General features: G+C 36.0%; 1 protein-coding gene across 2 annotated transcripts in view; it reads left to right on the top strand.

Moving 5' to 3' along the window:
- USP12 (ubiquitin specific peptidase 12) overlaps positions 1–12,311 on the top strand; it is a 34,510-nt gene extending 22,199 nt beyond the window's left edge. For both annotated transcript variants that reach the window (XM_050333970.1, XM_050333971.1), the window contains 5 exons: positions 3,405–3,481; positions 3,665–3,748; positions 6,143–6,340; positions 8,097–8,175; positions 9,658–12,311. In XM_050333970.1, the coding sequence (XP_050189927.1) occupies positions 3,405–3,481; positions 3,665–3,748; positions 6,143–6,340; positions 8,097–8,175; positions 9,658–9,759 (540 nt within the window). In that variant the 3' untranslated portion in view covers positions 9,760–12,311. The remainder of the gene's footprint in view (positions 1–3,404; positions 3,482–3,664; positions 3,749–6,142; positions 6,341–8,096; positions 8,176–9,657) is intronic.
- The last annotated feature ends 4,983 nt before the right edge of the window (positions 12,312–17,294 follow it).

Below are 17,294 nucleotides of genomic sequence, written 5' to 3'. Positions count from 1 at the left end.
GCTCTTGTAGAGGATTACATAGCACAGGTGGAAGGATTAGTGCTTATTAATGATAAGACAATAACCATAGCATATTTTAAATTTAAATTTGGAATTTAGTGCATACTTAAATATGTAAAGTATAATATGTCTTTTCTCGAAGTGACAGTGATTATATTCCAGCTGGCCAAACCTACTCAATGTTCCTTAAATGAGCATGGCAAAATTTTATTCTAATTTTAATTGTCCTGATTATAGAAAAGAGCATCTTTCCAGGAAGCACTATTTCATTAGCCTATCTTAAAGATAAAAAATTAACTGGCCAAAGATTTATCTTCTATTTAAGTATGGACAGTGGAATATAAGGAACATAGATACAATTCTTTAACAAAGATTCGTCTTGTGGAATAAGGCATGCTATTAAATGAATATGTTACAAAAGGGATTGTAAGTTGTCTTTACATGCTTTTAATGTGATTTCTTGTTATAATGCTTTCACCCTTCCTTGATAGAGGCAGTATGATGAAGTGAATGGAAATTTTGTGGCTCATTGCTAAAAATTATTTAGAAGTTAATTGGTTTTACAGATTTCTCTCACAGTTGAAGGAAGAATAACAGTAAGCCCGAAAATAATGCAATTGACTTCATTAAGATTAAATTTGAAACAGCTAAATGTGGCCAGTACTTCAACAGACAAAAATAGGAAATTGTCTTGGGTCAAAAGCACCATACATACCAATAATGTTTTTCTGCAAGTGATGGTCTTGCTCTTGTGTCCAAACAACTTTTCAATGCATAAAAATCTTTGGCTCGATTCCATTTGGGACTGAGAGGAGGCAATAAGGAAAATCCCAGTGTTCTTTCTTACTATAGAAACCTTCATTATGCCCCTATTTTCTTTTGTGCTCTTTTTTCTTAAAACCTAGATAAATAATGCCCTTTGTTTCAGCTTCTTTTAGAACTACTTTGTGTCTTAGCACACATGGGAGTCTACAGCTGCAAAAGCTCTACTGCGAGTGAGCTGATTCAAATTGCTAGTGAAATTCCAAACTGTAAGAAATAGCAGATTCCATGAGTGTCAGCCTTCTGAGCTTTCTGTCCTGTGCAGCTTTGGCCAACAGAGTACAGCTGAGCTGTGGGAGTGCAGATCATGTCCTTGATGTGAGAACAGCATACCATCCCCTTTAGCCAGAGCACCGGAACATCTGAATTCTTCACTATTATTCAAATGCTCCTTTTAGGAGCACTCAGATGGCTTTTTGAACACATCAGGCCTTGATTCTGCAAGTGATAAGACTTTCTGATCATGTCCATCTTTTTTAATTCTATAGATGATTGAGCATTGGTGGTTGTAGTCTGATATGTTGATTGAGTCTTAGTGATGTTAATTGGAAAAGCATCTTTACAGAAGGAGTGGATGGGGGGCTGATAAAAGTGTAGAGTGGCTTTTTAATATTTTTTCTCTTCTTTTTTTTTTTAATTAAAACTTTTTGAGTTAATGTTAAAAAAAAATCTGTTCAAATACTGATGTTCAAGGAAACTTAAAAATTAAGAAAAGCAATTTATAATTTCTCAAAATAAATGGAAAAAACTCCACTTGGCTGTTCTTGCAATAAAACCTTTAATGGTTCCTCATGATCTGAAATGCTCAATGGACCTGCTAAAGTGAGAGAGGTTTTTTAATGCCCTGCTATCACAGAGTATGGAAATATTCCTTTTGCGAACTTGTGTTTTCAGTACCACTCTCTTTTTAACCAGGGCCAAACACATCCCTTTCCTCTTGTCCATATTCTCTCTGCCCCTACAGCTTCTGCGTGGGATAAAGTTGCCTGTGAAATCTATATTGTTTCATGGAATTTTCTTTGATTAGACCAAGAGAGGAAGAATTCTCTAATTGCATGTCTGAATAACACTGATCACATGACTCCTTAATTCCAACTGTCCTAGCTGAAGACTGCAGCAGCAGAGTATTTTCTATAACTGATTTTTTTTTTTTTCTGAGCTAGTCTAAGGTGATTCCCACCAGAGTTCTTAGTGTTACAAATTAAGGTTTGATAATTTCAAAAGTGGTTTGCCATGGCATATTTTGAAGAACTGTCCACACAATTAAACCATAGTACATCCCTGAAGATAGGAAACATGCAGCACACTGAAGATGCAGGTGGCTTTTTTTTTTCCACTCTAAACATATTGGAAGTTTTCCATATATGTTTTGTGATCTCTCCAAAAGTGTAAACATAGCACTTCAGCAGCTGAATGATGCAGTAGATATGATGTGTACTGGCATAGTGGCATCTTTTTACATGCACATCTTGGAAAGACAAGGTACAGAACAGTGGGAGGAATCCTTGGTCAGTCCTCTCACAGATATTAACAGAAGCTTTCAACCTAATTTCTTAAGTTTTTGGATTTGCCCTAAGGTATCAATTCTCAAAAATGGTTATCTTGACCATCTGCTTTTATCTCTTTTTTTTTTTTTTTTCTCATGTATGCCACCTTAGGAGCTGTGTGTCTCATTTCTTGATAATCAGAGAACAACTTTCCAACTTCTTTTTAGTTCTGAATTGAAAAGAGAATATATACATTGTATATCTTAAAGATCAACTTACATTAGTTCTCCTGTAGCTGTTTCACTTTTCCTGCTTTCAGTCAAGAAATTGCAGCCATGCATCTTTTCTAAAAGCATTTGTTTTTGTACCTAGGCAGAAGACATTTCATTGGTGCCATTGAGTATCTCTAGCTACAGAGTGGACACACTAGCAGACAGAAGTTAAGGTTTCAGATCACTATTTCCTGAAACTTTAATAACGTAGTTGGTTTTCAGGGCAGCTGTGGATTTTGTTCATAATTTGTCAGGATTTGTGGTGGAATTTATTTTCTTCTTCTGGAATTTTCTGAGTTGCTTAGTTGTTGCTTTAGCATTTCTTAGAGAATTGGCTATACATTATTCTGCCTCTCTCAGACCAAGCCCCATTCACCAAATTTACTGTTTGCTGTTCATTTCAGAGTATGAATCTAGACAGGAAGAGGCTTCAAAATATTTTTGCTGTTTATTAGATACACTGTGATATGCAAATACATAACTTTCAATTGGAGGGAAGTGCTCTAAACAGAAGAATCCCAGGGATTCTGTTCTTTTGAAAAGAGTGAGGTGTAGAAGCAACTTGGTATTTAATATTGTTGAGTTGAAATCACAGTATGATATGCACTCACAGACACATATACACTTCCCTCTTCCTGAACAAAATCAGAAGCAGAGATCTAGCAAATCTCTGAAATAGAAAAGCCACTTGCAAAAATTTTTAAAAGGATGTTATAAGGTAGAAGATTCATTCCATCAGTAGAAAATGGTACACTGAAAAGCAGGTAAATCAGGATAACTTGTTTAAGGATAACTGTATTCTGCTGTTCTTCTTTTCATGCAGGTAAGCAGCAAAGATGAAGACTTCTTAGACCTTTCAGTTGATGTCGAGCAGAATACTTCAATCACTCACTGTTTAAGGTAGACAAAAATCTGAATTTTTGTAATTTGTCTTTACCTGTTACCTGGAAAGCAGGACATAAAACTAGAAGCTCACAGTTCTATCTTGCGTAGATTTGAGTGTATCAAGTTATGTTTATATTTTGCATTTATTTGAATATCTTGTATAAAAACCTAGTATTTATAGGTTGTTTTTTTTTCCAGGGGTTTCAGCAATACAGAAACTCTGTGCAGTGAATACAAGTATTACTGTGAAGAATGTCGCAGTAAGCAAGAAGCACATAAAAGGTACATCACACTTAAGGAGGAAAAAAATAACCCATGCATTTCATGAAAATACTCTTGTATTTCCTTTTGTATGTGTATGTCTCAGGGAGAAAATGTCCTTTTTCCCTTAATTTTCCTCGCTCTTTTTCCAGTTAAGAGTAACTTGATTGCTTTCCTCTTGCTAGAATTCAATGCGTCTATTTCTGTGAGTAATGAGAATCCATGTAAAGTATTTTGGGACTCCTTTGATCATTATTATTTTACAGATGAGAAAAAGAATGATCTTAAGACCAAAACTGAGTTAAAAAGCCAAGTTAAAACAAACTTTCAGTGACTAAACGAAGACTACTGGCAACGATGAAAACTCACTGATTGCATGTGACTTTTTAAACCTGGTTTTATCTTGAAAATAAAATATTATTTTCAGTTGCTGAAAGAATCATTTTGATAGCACTTTTTGTAACTATTTTTGTTAACTGAGTTTCTGGTTTCTTAAAAGTGTTTAGTTAGTTGTGCTAAACTTCTGCTTGACAGTGCTCCTGAAAATCATTCAAAAGCCTGAAATTCATTATGTTTAAAACCAATTCTTGTTTGCCTAATAATTCTTCTAGCCTTGTTCACACATTTGAAAAACCTCTCATTTTGTACACTGTGTAGTATTTATTATCTGAGAAAGTATTTGGTTGAAGGAGTGGGAACACTGACATGCTGTACTGGTTATAACCACTGGTGCTGGTTATTTGGTTTACCATAGACTCAACACACAGCTTTTGAATATCTCATCTGCCAAGTCTGCCTTCATGTGCTGCCTAAGCTTACTAATTGATGTCTGTTAGGTTGGGAATCCAGGTCTGGCCTATTGTTTTCTGTTGCCTTAGCTCTTTTTCTGTGTGGTAGGTAATGTGATCCCTGACCAACCTGTACTGTAAGCACTTCCTTGGCAAAACACAGCTTTGCTTGTTTATATTTTGGTTTTCATGTGGAGCTGAAGTTCAGTTTCACTACAGTCATATTTTTCTTCCCTCTCAGTAACACAGTTTATCTGTGGTGTTGTCTACTCAACTATGATGGTACACCAAAGATGGTGTACCAACTTTCTTCACCATTGAAAGAGCTCCTATTATTAAACACACTTGCATTATAAGGAGAGGATTTAGTTTTGAAAAAAGGAATAGAGCAGAAATTATAGCCATAATATAACAAAAAAGTAGCTCCCTAAAAACAGTTGCTTCTGTCATCTTTCTGCCCTTCTCTAGTCATTTTTATTTCCTAGTTCTCTTGTGGGCATGGAGAAAATTTGAGTCTAGCAGGGTTTCCTACAGGTTGCAGACAGTATAAGTTTAATGAAAAACAGGGAAGAAAGGTGAGTTTCCAAGGATTTTGTTCACAGTCCCCTATCTTTTGAAAAAGGATTGTCTTGTACAAACATACTTCCTGACATTCTGAAAATATGGTCTTAGTAGACATTTCTCAAACCGGGGTGGTATTGTTGAGACTTTTGAGCTACGTGTCGGGGCTGAAAGCACTTTGAAAAACTCGTCACTGTTCTGATTTAAGGCAGTTGGCTGTGCCAAGAAGCAGAGCACTCAGCTTGGTGGTTCTGTTAGCATGGGCAAATTTATTGCCCAAAGGGTGGAGGTCTGTGTTTGTTGCCAGGCCAGCTATGGTTGGCTGAGGAGGATTTGTAGGCACTGATGTGAAATCTCAATACCTCAAACCAGGAAAAGGGGCCAGTGAGCCCTCAGTAGAAACTAGATTATCACTTTCTGTCTTTGACTGCTGTAAAACATTACTGCAGCATTTGTAAAAAATTATTGTACTAGAGCACAGCCTTATCTTGTTTGGGTAGCAGGAGGTAGCTGTATAACACTGGGCTATTTGTATCCCTTGGCAATTTAAAATGAATGGCTTGATAGGAAGACTTGGAGTAATACTTATGTGACAAAGTGGTGTAACAAAGCTTGTTTTAAAAAGCTTATTTGACTTGGCTGGTTTACTGAGAAATTCAGCTGGAACAGGATCTCTGAAACAACTCTGTTGCAATACCTCCACTGTATACCAAGTGGGATCTAGGTTTTGCTTTTGGGAACTCAGAAAAGCTATGTGTAGATATGTTTAAAAATTGAATTCTGTGCTATGCAATCTAAATGATTATGTGAGTTCATCACGGCTCTTCTTATATATTGTAGTTTATTGTTTTAAATACATTTTCAGTTCTGTCATTTGTTAAAAATCCCCCTTTAGTTTAGCAACACAGGACCTATTTTTAAACAGCTGATTATTTGGGTTTCTTGTAATGCTTGCAGAAACTTTTAAAGACTTCAGTAAAATAGATTTCCTGTTTGTTGATACTGACTGAATGTTTTGGATGAATATTAGAAATACAGTTTTTTTTTTGGTTGGTTTTTTTTTCAGGATGAAAGTAAAAAAGCTGCCTATGATTCTAGCTCTCCATTTGAAGAGATTTAAATACATGGATCAGCTCCATCGATACACAAAACTCTCTTATAGAGTAGTTTTTCCTTTAGAGCTTCGTTTATTTAACACCTCAGGAGATGCCACGAATCCTGACAGAATGTATGACCTTGTTGCTGTGGTAGTTCATTGTGGAAGGTAATAACTCTGTTTTAAGCAAGGGATTTTCGTATAAGCCTAACTATGTTTAAAGAAACAACACCAAGCACCTAGTATCCTATAAATCAATAGCATTTAAAGACCTCTTAAAAGAAAAAAGTGTTATGGAGAGAAGCTTCCAGTGCTGACAGAACATATGTCTTTGTTGCTGTGACAGTTCATTTTGGAAAGTGATAACTGTATTTCACATCACAGATCTTTTATGAACTTAACTACGTTTAAAAAAAACCCCACAAAATACACAGTACCATATAACAATAGTAGCATTTAAAAACAGTTTCTAAAAGAAAAAGTTTCTTAGGAAGAAAAACATTATAGAAAGATTAATTTATCAAGCATTTGCTTTAGGGTGGGTATTTTTCTTAAGGCTTAAGCAACATTTTCTGAAATATATCCGTATATTATGAGTTTTGTTGATTAATTTGTTTCATTGCTTTCAAAATATAACTGTTAGGTTTGTATTTGATTTTGTTATATTCAACAAATGTTCTCGTGGCTTCAAGGCTTAAAATCAGGCTGCTCTACAAGCTGCTTATTGAGTAGATAAAAGCCCCAAAGTTGAAAATTATGACTTGACATGTAGAATCACAGAATAATTTATATTGTGAGGTCAAGCACTTAAAGCTCAAAGCAGGGCTAACTGACATTAGATTAGGCTGCACTGGGCTTGGTTTCATGCTGATCTCACTACATATTTGGGTAATTTGCTCCAGTTCATCAGTTTTCTCACAGTGAGCAGAAAGTAGAGTTAAGATAATTAGACCTCAAATCGGCCAGTTGTGGATGGTTTTGGAAAATAAGCCTCTGTGCCCTAGTTTCCTGGGACACCCTTGTTCTGGATTTTAAGGAAAATTCTTTCTGACCGTTCTGACCATTATCTGCCTGCCTCACTCAAGCTGCAGTCTTGGGAACTTCTCTTTTCTCGGAACCATGGCAGGAGATGAACCCTGTTTTTGTTGTGTTAGTGATTTGGTACACAGGCATGTCCCTCAGAGATGGCAACCTTCCCTCCCTCAAGTGCTTGACCTCCCTGGACATAAAAGTTGTATGAGCGCTGTTAGCTGGTCAAGGCAGTTCCAGAAACTACTTTATCTAGTTGTCCACTATCAGTTGTAAGGTTCAGCTGTTTCAGGAAGCGTATTATTTCCTTACTTGAAACCTGATGAGAAATAAGACACTGAAATTTTGGTGAGTTTTTTTTCTGTCATAGCTGTGGAGAAATTTCTTGTCTGCCATAACTGAAGAGCTGAGCACTGTAACAGTTTGAACTGGGAGCCCTTCTGTGCTTCTTGAGACCTCTAAACTGCCACTTTAATTCAGTTTCATGGAGATGAGAGATGAGCAGCAGTTCTATAGCTTTTTCTTTCTGAAGATCAGAAATAGTTTGGGATCTGTTCTCTATGAAATACTGGAATGTTTTCTTGATTTCAATTCTCTACCTCTTTTTTAAAATTTCATTTATATTTTCAATGCCTGTGCTGCTTATTCCTCATTTGAAATTATAATCCTTTTTTAGAACAGTATTAAATACAGAGATAAGTAAGACCTTATGAAGATGATGTAAGTGGAGAGTAAGAAAAAAAAAAAGGAAGAAAATCCAAACAGAAATTGTAGTTGTAGCCATTTTAATTACTGTTAAGTATTGCTTTTCTACAAGAAAAAAACAACCAGATGAAATACATTTCTACATTCATATGTGTTATTGTCTGTGTTCTTTTCTAATTTTATTTTACAGTGGCCCCAACAGAGGACATTATATTGCAATAGTGAAGAGTCACGATTTTTGGTTGCTTTTTGATGATGATATTGTTGAGGTAAGCCCAGCCAGAGTGCATGTACCCCCCTTGTGTATATGTTTACTTAAAGTAAAATGAGTGGGAATGCTAATGAGAAGAGGTTTCAACCCCAATCTAAATGAGCAATAACTGTGAGTGTTGTTCTGTCGTTTTCCTTTTTTTCCCCTTGTCTATGCTTATGCATGAACAGAAGTATGATTGTGCTGTCCAAGTGCTTTTCATGACTTTATTTCAATTAATTAAATCCATAAAATTAGTAGTTTCCATTTTCCTTACAATACACAAGAACTGCATCATTAAAAAAAAAAAAAAAAAGAAACAGTCATTGGACTTACATTCTTAATTGTGAGGATGAGTCAAAGGCATTGAAGAGTTCTTCTCCCAGGCCACATTATGGACAGTTTTTCACACAAGAAAAGACAAATACTGAAATACACAGAGCTGTTGGGAAAGTAAAAGGATTGCCTCTGTGTGCTATGAAGATACACAGTAAATTGAAATGCCTTGATAAGGTCAAAAGTTCACTTTCCTCCAGTGAAAAGAGAGAGGGCTGTAGCATATCACATCATTCACAGTCACTGCTGAGTTGGAAGGGACCCACGAGTCCATTCAAGTCCAACCCTTAGCCCTGCACAGAAACGTCAGGGACAATATCTCTCATTCTAAATCAGCAACACCTGGCAGTAATGTATTTTTTTTTTTCTCATAACCGATCTGAAGAGAAAGGAAAGAATCTTTTTGTTCTTAAGTCTAAACCATCTCATTAACATTTAGTCCCATAGTTCATCGAGTTGAAATAGTTCACTCCTTCCTGAGAGAGGTTTTATTTCAAGTGATGGGAATAAGATTAAGTAAGATCTACCTAAGTGAAAGAAAACTTATCTCTTCACCATTTTATGGCTTGTAGGCCAATGACCTTCTATTTAAAATGTGGCAAGAGAAAGCTTGCTTTCAGTTTCTTTTATAGCTGAAAATTATGACAGAACCAGACAATGCTCTTCACCTTCTCAACAGAAGTTTTCCATTTTTCATTTTAAATCTTGGTTATAGGAGGCTTTCTAAGCTAACAGTATCACAAGCAAACAGTCTGTGTGAAAAACATACAAAATTAGCCTTCATTCTCTGCTGCCTTCTTATTCTCCTCTACACTTGTTTGAATTATGCTGCTTAGAGTTAGAAATGGTAGTTTGTATTTGCATTCTTCATATTGATAATAAAAAGTCTCAGTGGGATATTGTTGTCTTTAAAATTTCTCTGTGTGAAATTTGTGCAAGCAATGCACGTAAGATTGCACTTACAGTAGGTTCACTTAATACTGAAAAATTTATATATAAAACCTATATAGCTGCTGCCCTCTGTGAGTTGCTGGCAGAGGGGAAGCCGAAACATAACAAGTTTAAGAATTATTTGGGGTTTATTATTTTAGAGTGGAACTTATTTTTATGTGTATGTTATGCAAGATACTCCTACTTTAAATTTTGGGGGTTTTTTTACGTACAGAAAATTGATGCACAAGCTATTGAAGAATTCTACGGGTTGACATCAGACATCTCAAAGAACTCTGAGTCTGGTTACATCCTCTTCTATCAGTCTCGGGACTGAGGTGGAACTGTAGCGAAGAGAGATTTTTGTGTCTCACATCCTGTCTGTCCTGGAATGGAGCAAGCACTGAAGAGACGGAAAGCAGAGATCTCTGGGGGCGATAGCACAGTTTGCACACAACTAAGTAAAGAGTTTGGGGTTCTTAAAACTTTCGTATCATTTTCATTTAATTTGCTCAGGTATCATGCTGACTACACATCTCCACTGCATCCCATAAGCAAAAAGAGAGATACCAGCCACTCTTGCAGGAGCTTTCATTTGGGTAATACTGTCTCTGTGATCCTAATTCAAAGCCCATTGAAGCCATGGAGAACCTTTCATGGACTTGATTGGAGTTTGAATCAGGTTCTAAGTGCGCTGCCAGATTGGTGCAGTAGGAGCATAAGAAATCTGTATTTTATGCAGAGTTTATGTATAAAAGGTAAAGGATTCTTTTGTGAAGTTAGTTTCCTGTGCTCAAGTTTGAAAAGGTGAGGATCAGAGGGTTAACATGTAAGCAAGAAGATATATCTGGGCCCAACGCAATTGCCTTCTTGATGGTAGTAGTTTAACTGAAGGTGTAAACTGGTGTCAGGGAGGCAAGTATGTTTTGCTTCTCTGAAGAAGCTTACGTTATTTATAATGTATGATCGGGAACAATCAGTCAAGATTATGGCTTTTAATCTCCGTATGGGGAAGGATTTAGTTTGTAATAGTTTATTTTTATTTATAAATTATTGTAACTCTAGGATCTTGTGTGTTGTCCTTTATTCTGACGAGTATTGGAAATTTATATATTAATTTGAATTAAAACTAATTATGTTTAAGTATGATTATGTTTAAGAAGAGCCAATATAAATTGTAAAGACAATGGCTACAATATCTGAAAAAAAATTAGTAACATAGGAGAGAGATTTCCTTCTTGAGGAACTGGTATCTGACTGAGGTACTTTATTTTAATAAAATTAGAATATCCTCTTTTCATTAATGGGTGAAGAAAAAGTGATCAAGCTGTGACATAGAAGACTTTTAAGAATGCATATTGTAAGAAAATGGTGGTGCAGTGGTGGTATACTGGTCTTTATAGTCTTTTGATAATTTGTTATTGATTCATGCGCTAAGTGAATTAGAGTGATTTGGATCAAAATAAACAATTTTAAGAATATTATTTCCTCTCCAAAAAAATGGATCAACTTCTGTTAAACATTAAATTACGTCTGAGCAATAAGAAGATACAGGCTTGGAATTTCATGAGACTGAAGATACCACATTCCTTTAAAAGTAGAGTTTAAGTCCTGTCGAGTGAACATTTCTGAAACTAGGCAGTTTAGTTTGCTTTAGGTTTATGAAACAGCATTAACAATTAAATCTTGACAAAACACCTGATCTGTAAGAAATGTGAACTGTTGTGATTTGACATTCTTCACTTAGGAGTACATTGTCTGACAGTAGCTGAATGTAATTTCTGGGAGGTCATAGGATGTGCATTCCAGATTATGGCAATCAGGTCTTGGATGTCCTTGTCACTCCCTCTTCAGCTAGTGATTTTTACATTATTGTAATTTTCTAACCTTATTTTATTGATACTGTTACAACTTTTAAAAAGAATGTCTCCTGTCTGCTGCTATAACTGACTATTTACTTACCTGTATCTTTTAGCTCAGGAAATTACTTCACCTGTTCACTCAATTGAAGAAGTTATTAACAGGGTCACTAAATAAATTGGGCTATTTAGCAACTGTCATACTGTAACAAATTGCTTTTGTAAGATGCAGAATTTCTAACGCCTTCATTTGGCTAGAATTCTTTTATAGAAGATAATGTACCATGATTAATCTACCAGCATTGTAAAGTAAAGTAAATATTGTGGGAGATGCAGAAAAATATGACTGAATTTTCTTGAAGGATTCAAATAACATTAAAACCTTTTTTTGGCTTCTAGTAGAAAAAGGGTTAGGAGGGTAAATCAGTTGGGTAACAGTGCATGTTAGAAGGATGAAGTCCTTTGCATACTTAAGGTACAGTATTGCAAAAGAACTGTCATATTACTTTTTGCTAATTTAAAATGTTTTATCTCTTGTTTTCCCTCTTTTTTTTTTGTTTGTTTTAATGTAGTTAGAAACTGAGGCTAGTTGTTAAATATTTTATACTCTAACAAAATTTAAGACATTTTTGTTGTTTCACTGGTTTTACTCCTGCTATGTATTTTTATAAGATACTGACTTTTATTTTGTATAGGGGTTTTGAGATAGTATTCCAAATTATGTATTTCATTTTTCTTTTAGTGCAGCTAAAATAATTGTAAGTTGTTAATTTAACTGATATCAGAAACTGCAAGTTAAAAAAATTTAAAGAGGCAGAGAAATACGAAATATAACTGATCGGTATGTAAAACATTATAGGAATTTTTCTTGACTGTAATACAGTGAGGAGTGTGGGAAAGTTGTCAGTTGTTGTAAATGGTGGAAATTATTTGCTGTGTAACTATGTAAATGTTAATTGGGACTACAGTCCCTTATTTTGTATATTGGAGCAAAAAACTTCTATTAAATAAAGTATGTTCTCTAAAGATACGTACTGCATCCTTTGTGGAGCCCTCATGACCAGTCAGCTGCCGTTTGTGCTTTGCAGAGTTTTCAAACTGAAAAAGTATCTGGAACTCCCTGTATTAAGCTGACTGCCCTGAGCTACAGAAGAAGTCTGTTTAAGTGCTCTGCATCATGTATCTTACTGAATGTGTTGTTATGTAAATTGTTCAATGGCAGCCATATTTTGGATGGTGTGCATCTCTAGGGTTAGTTTTTTAGTAAGTCATTGGTTTCTGAGGTAAAGGAGAGGGGAGTGTTTTGAAATAGTGTCCTTTCTGGACTTCTGTTTCCTTAAAAAAAATTTATATCTTGCTACAAAATATGCCTCCAAATTACTTAAGGGATTTCCTGGATCGCCACCTTTTGGGAGGAAAAACCGAAGAAAAGAAAAATAGGAGTGTTTCCAGCACTAACACAGGGAGAGACTGACAAAGAACGGGAGTCCAGCATCAGCAGAAAAAGGTGCAGCTGGTTACAGTATGTATAATTTGGTGTCATTCTTCACTTGGAGTACACATTCAGACCCTGACATATTTGTTTTTTTGACGAGCACATCCATAGCCATTCTTTGCATAGAAATGGTGACTTTTAGGTGTTCGACTACTTGTGCGAAGGGTTAAATTGAATTGTGTTTTCAGAAGTTAGTCATAAATCAGATTGCATCTGCTTAGGTGACATTCCCGTCTTAGCAAGTAGGGATTTGGTGCCACCTCAGATCTTCTGCCACAGTCTTTGACATCTGCATAGGACTGGCAGATATAACACAAGATCCACAGAAGATCTGCATCCTTCTGGAGCAGCAGCCTGAAGCTGGACATCCTACCTTGTTCCCCATGTCTCTGTCTCAGTGTTTCACAAGCACTCTTGCATGTGCAGTTTTTGGATCATATACAGATGAAAGTCTGTATTGCTTGGCTATTTTTTTGGGGGGTGATGTTTGTAAAGCTTAAAACCTGAAATATCTGAGTCCTCTAGTTACTTTCCTAATTCCCTTATTAAAATTAAAGGAACATTATCTTGCGCTACTTGGTCTGGTCTCTCAGCTGTAGGTTAAGGTGATCAAGTATGGCCTTATTATTGGCCTCGTCCTTGTAACTAAAAGAAATTTTAATACATTAAATTTTCAGTCTTCATTTACTAGAACTTACTTAGTTTTGTTTCTTCTTACCTTTTCCTACAGGAATTTCCACTTGCCCTTACCAGAAAGATCTTAACTGTGTACAGTTATGTCATAAACTCCTCGTAACTTCTTTTAGCTCTGTAACTGTTCATTCAAAAGTAGTAGTTGTCCCTTAGCATACAATACCTCAACAATGTGGATTATGAAAGAAGAGGAATGAATTCTCTTACGCACAAAGCTTTGTCAACTTATACACATGAAGAGGTGACATCTTTTTTTCTGTTTAACTGCTGACTTGGTGCAGTGACAGAATGTAGTTTGAGCTGAAAAGATGGAGAGTGGGGGCTTTGAAAAAGTGTTGAAAATGCATTGACAGCTGAGGATGCCAAAAATGGTCAGGTGGTGTTTGGTTTGTTTGGGTTTGTGGTTTTTGGTTATTTGTTTTTATTTTTGGGTTTGGGATTTTTAAAGCTGTCTGAGAGCATTTATTTGAAATTGTATCCATAGATGAATGGATCTTTAGTTACCCTTACCTGTAAGACAAGAAAACTTCATTTCAGTTAATTATCATGCATGTTAATGATCTGTGGGCTGCAGTATTACATTGAAGATACTTTGGTGACTTTTCTGAAAGTTTAAACAACCCAGGTATGGCTTGTTTGCTTTCACAGAGTGGCTTTACTTTGTAAGATGTACACTTCCCCACCCCCCATATTTGCCTGGTTTAATCTTAAGTCCTAGAAGTTCAGGGGTTTTTTTCTCTCTTGATAATGTAACATGCACATTTTATGTTTTTTTGGCCTTCTAAGGCTTTAAAGTCCTCTAACCTTTGACAATGTGAGATGTGTAATACATTAGTCTCTTCACATGTGACACTCCAACTACTCAATTATTACTGAAATTAATATTCTACATAATCTCTATTCAAGGGCTGTTCACTTTGCAGCAGCTTTGCTACTGATTGATTGCTATAAATGAACTATGCAAATTAACTACCATGCAAACAAACACGAGCTTCGTCTTTTAAATAGAGATATCTGAACTCTGTTGTTTCCAGTTTTAGCGATAGAGCGTGGTGAGGCAGAAATGAACTTTCTTTGGTCTATATTAAAAGATGGGGTTTTTTTGGTAATTTTTGTAAGAATGTGTTGGATATATAAGGCAGATTGTTTGCAGACATCACTGTTTTTGAAATGAACTGAGTAATATCTTCCAGTTCCTTCACAAAAGTACAAATAAATTACATACTTTTGCTCTAGTGGCTTGTGATTGTATAAGAGATTGTAAGGGCTCAGAAAAGAGCAAAGTACTTTGTACTTGGCTCTTTGTTATAGAACCTGTGTTGGCATCATTAGGGAGCTTTAATTACAGATGGATCATCAGTCGTGTCCTTGATCTGCATTTTGAAGCTTATGTTATCCAGGAGAGAGAAAGCACAGCAGGGATCTGTCTGGAAATAGAAAGAAGTAGCTTTACAATTATTTACTAACACACTAGATGTGAAAGCAGCATCTTCCCGAAAGACAAAATACTACATTTGATGAAGATTTATGGTATTTGGAGAATTTAGGAGGTGATCAAAACATCCTGCTATTTTAGGCTTTTCCTATGCCTTTGTGTGCCTGTGTTTAATTTGCTATTTAGTCTATAGTCTATATTTGAAATTTACATCTGAACACAGATTTGTTAGGTTGGTATGATTATACTGATGAATGCTCCTCCAGAAATTATTTATGTGTATATGTGAATCACATGGAATGTAATCTTTTATTGGTCTGATCTACAAAGAATTTTTGACTATTCACTTGCACTCATTTTTGTATTTTCCATTACTGATTAAAAAAAAAACACCTGAAGATCTTCAAATATTTTATTAGCATGCTCTGTTATTAAGTGATTCAATATCCAGGGATGACTCAAAATCTCTGCTGTCAAGTATCAGCTGAGTTTGTATGTCATCACACCTTAAGGCAAGTTGATAGACATGGACTGCTTTGAGGTGTGATTGTTACGTTACTTTAGCTCTGTTTCACTGAAAGCCGCTTCATTGTAATGGCTGCTTTAATCAGCTCTCATGAGTTGTGCTAACGACATTCAGCTCAAGTTACCCACCTTCACACGTGCACATTCATTTGTGTTTCTAGAGGCTGATTATCCTAATGTTATGTCACGTCAGCCTTCTCTCTGCATCTTCCGCGTCAAGGACGATTCCTGATACGCACCCTCAGACAATGTTTGCTAAATTACTGAGTTGTGTTTCAGAGGTGACATCAACGTTTAAGATTTTTGCACCAAAAATACCTGAAGCTCTTTGTTTTCTAATCCTCGTACCTCTGTGGTGAAAATACTCTTCTATATTAAGATTTTTTTAAAAAAATTTAGAATTGTGGGATTGAAGAAATACAACCTTGGTGTACCTTTTCCTCCTCTTTTTAAGTAGACTGTAAAAGGCATGCAGTATTTCTCCTGGAGGTTGTTACATAATCAGAAACATATTTGAAAAATGAAGTGCTTGTTTTACAGAAGATGCCCTTAGACTATTTTTGAGTTTGTTTAGGGTTCGGTGTGAAAATATGGCGATGCCACACAGGGGTCTCTCAGAATGAGAAGCAGGTTATGAGAAGAGCCATTAGGAGCTAGATACCAAGGAGATCTCACTGTGATTGCCAATCCCAGTGTATTCTAGCGGGACCCAAATTTTGCAGAGCAGCCATCAAGAACCTTCAGTGAACATCAGGAGAAAAATCACATTCAGCAGGACCATACTTGCTGTGGATATGCAGGTCTCTGAGACTGGCCACTGCTCTTTCTCATTCTTTTTTTCTGGGTAAAAGGGAGACAGACTACTTTGAGGATACAGTTTCAATATGTATAGGCTATGTATTCATTCTTTTTTTTTTTTTCTTGCAAAACAATTCCAGTAACTTTTACTGAACTGCAGAGTATTAGGGGTAGGTACTGCAGGTTAGATTAAGAAGGATGTTCCATATGTACATTACAACACTAATTACCCTTTTTTTCCCCATATTTTGCATATAGAGAAATTCATAACTCACCAGACAAGAAAAGAGACAAAAATTACTGTAGTTCCTAAGCTGTCTTTTGCCTTTATTCATCATGGGATTGTGTGCAAGGTAATATATATTTGTGGGGGAATAAACAGGTTAAAAAATAACTTGGGCATTTTAAAAAAGTAGAATGCATGATAATTTTGTGCTTCTGTGCATGATAGAAATTGTTAAAGAATGTGAAACAGTGAAATGTTGCTTTGGGGTAAATTTGACAACTTTAAAAAACAATAGCATACTGAAAGCTTAATAAGGATTAGAGTGAGATAAAAAAAGCCTCACAGTCTTGAAATCTCTAAAAACAATGACCGTCCCACCAGACTGGCTGGAGAAGCAGTGTGTATTATACTGATTATTGGCCTGCACTGTGAGCTTGTGTGTCCAAAATGTGGCATCTCCTGGTGGTTACATTGTACAGAACAGATACATCTACATATGTGAGGAGACACAGCTGTTTGTTCAACTGAAGACTTCCATAAGGAACATAGCTGGGATAATAATAACAGCATGTCAATATTTTTCTTTAACTGCACAAATACCAACTTTCCATTTTGAAAACTGAGAGGAATAATGTGAAAACACAGCTGCCATGTGTCCCCCCCCAAAAAGATAAATCTTGGGTTTATATGGGGATGCTGAATCCTGAGTAATCCCATCCCACTTCAGTGTTTCCTGTCAAGAAAATGTGTTTCACAGAGCTGCCACAAATCTTCTCAGGAGGACCCTGGCTTGCCTGCCACTTGTTCTGCTGTCTTCTAGGGTTGCAGCCACCTACATGAA

This window comes from Myiozetetes cayanensis, unplaced genomic scaffold (genome assembly GCF_022539395.1).
Source record: "Myiozetetes cayanensis isolate MyiCay16 unplaced genomic scaffold, myiCay2020 scf5-8, whole genome shotgun sequence".
NCBI lineage: Eukaryota > Metazoa > Chordata > Aves > Passeriformes > Tyrannidae > Myiozetetes > Myiozetetes cayanensis.
This window is presented reverse-complemented; position numbering and strand designations above follow the sequence as displayed.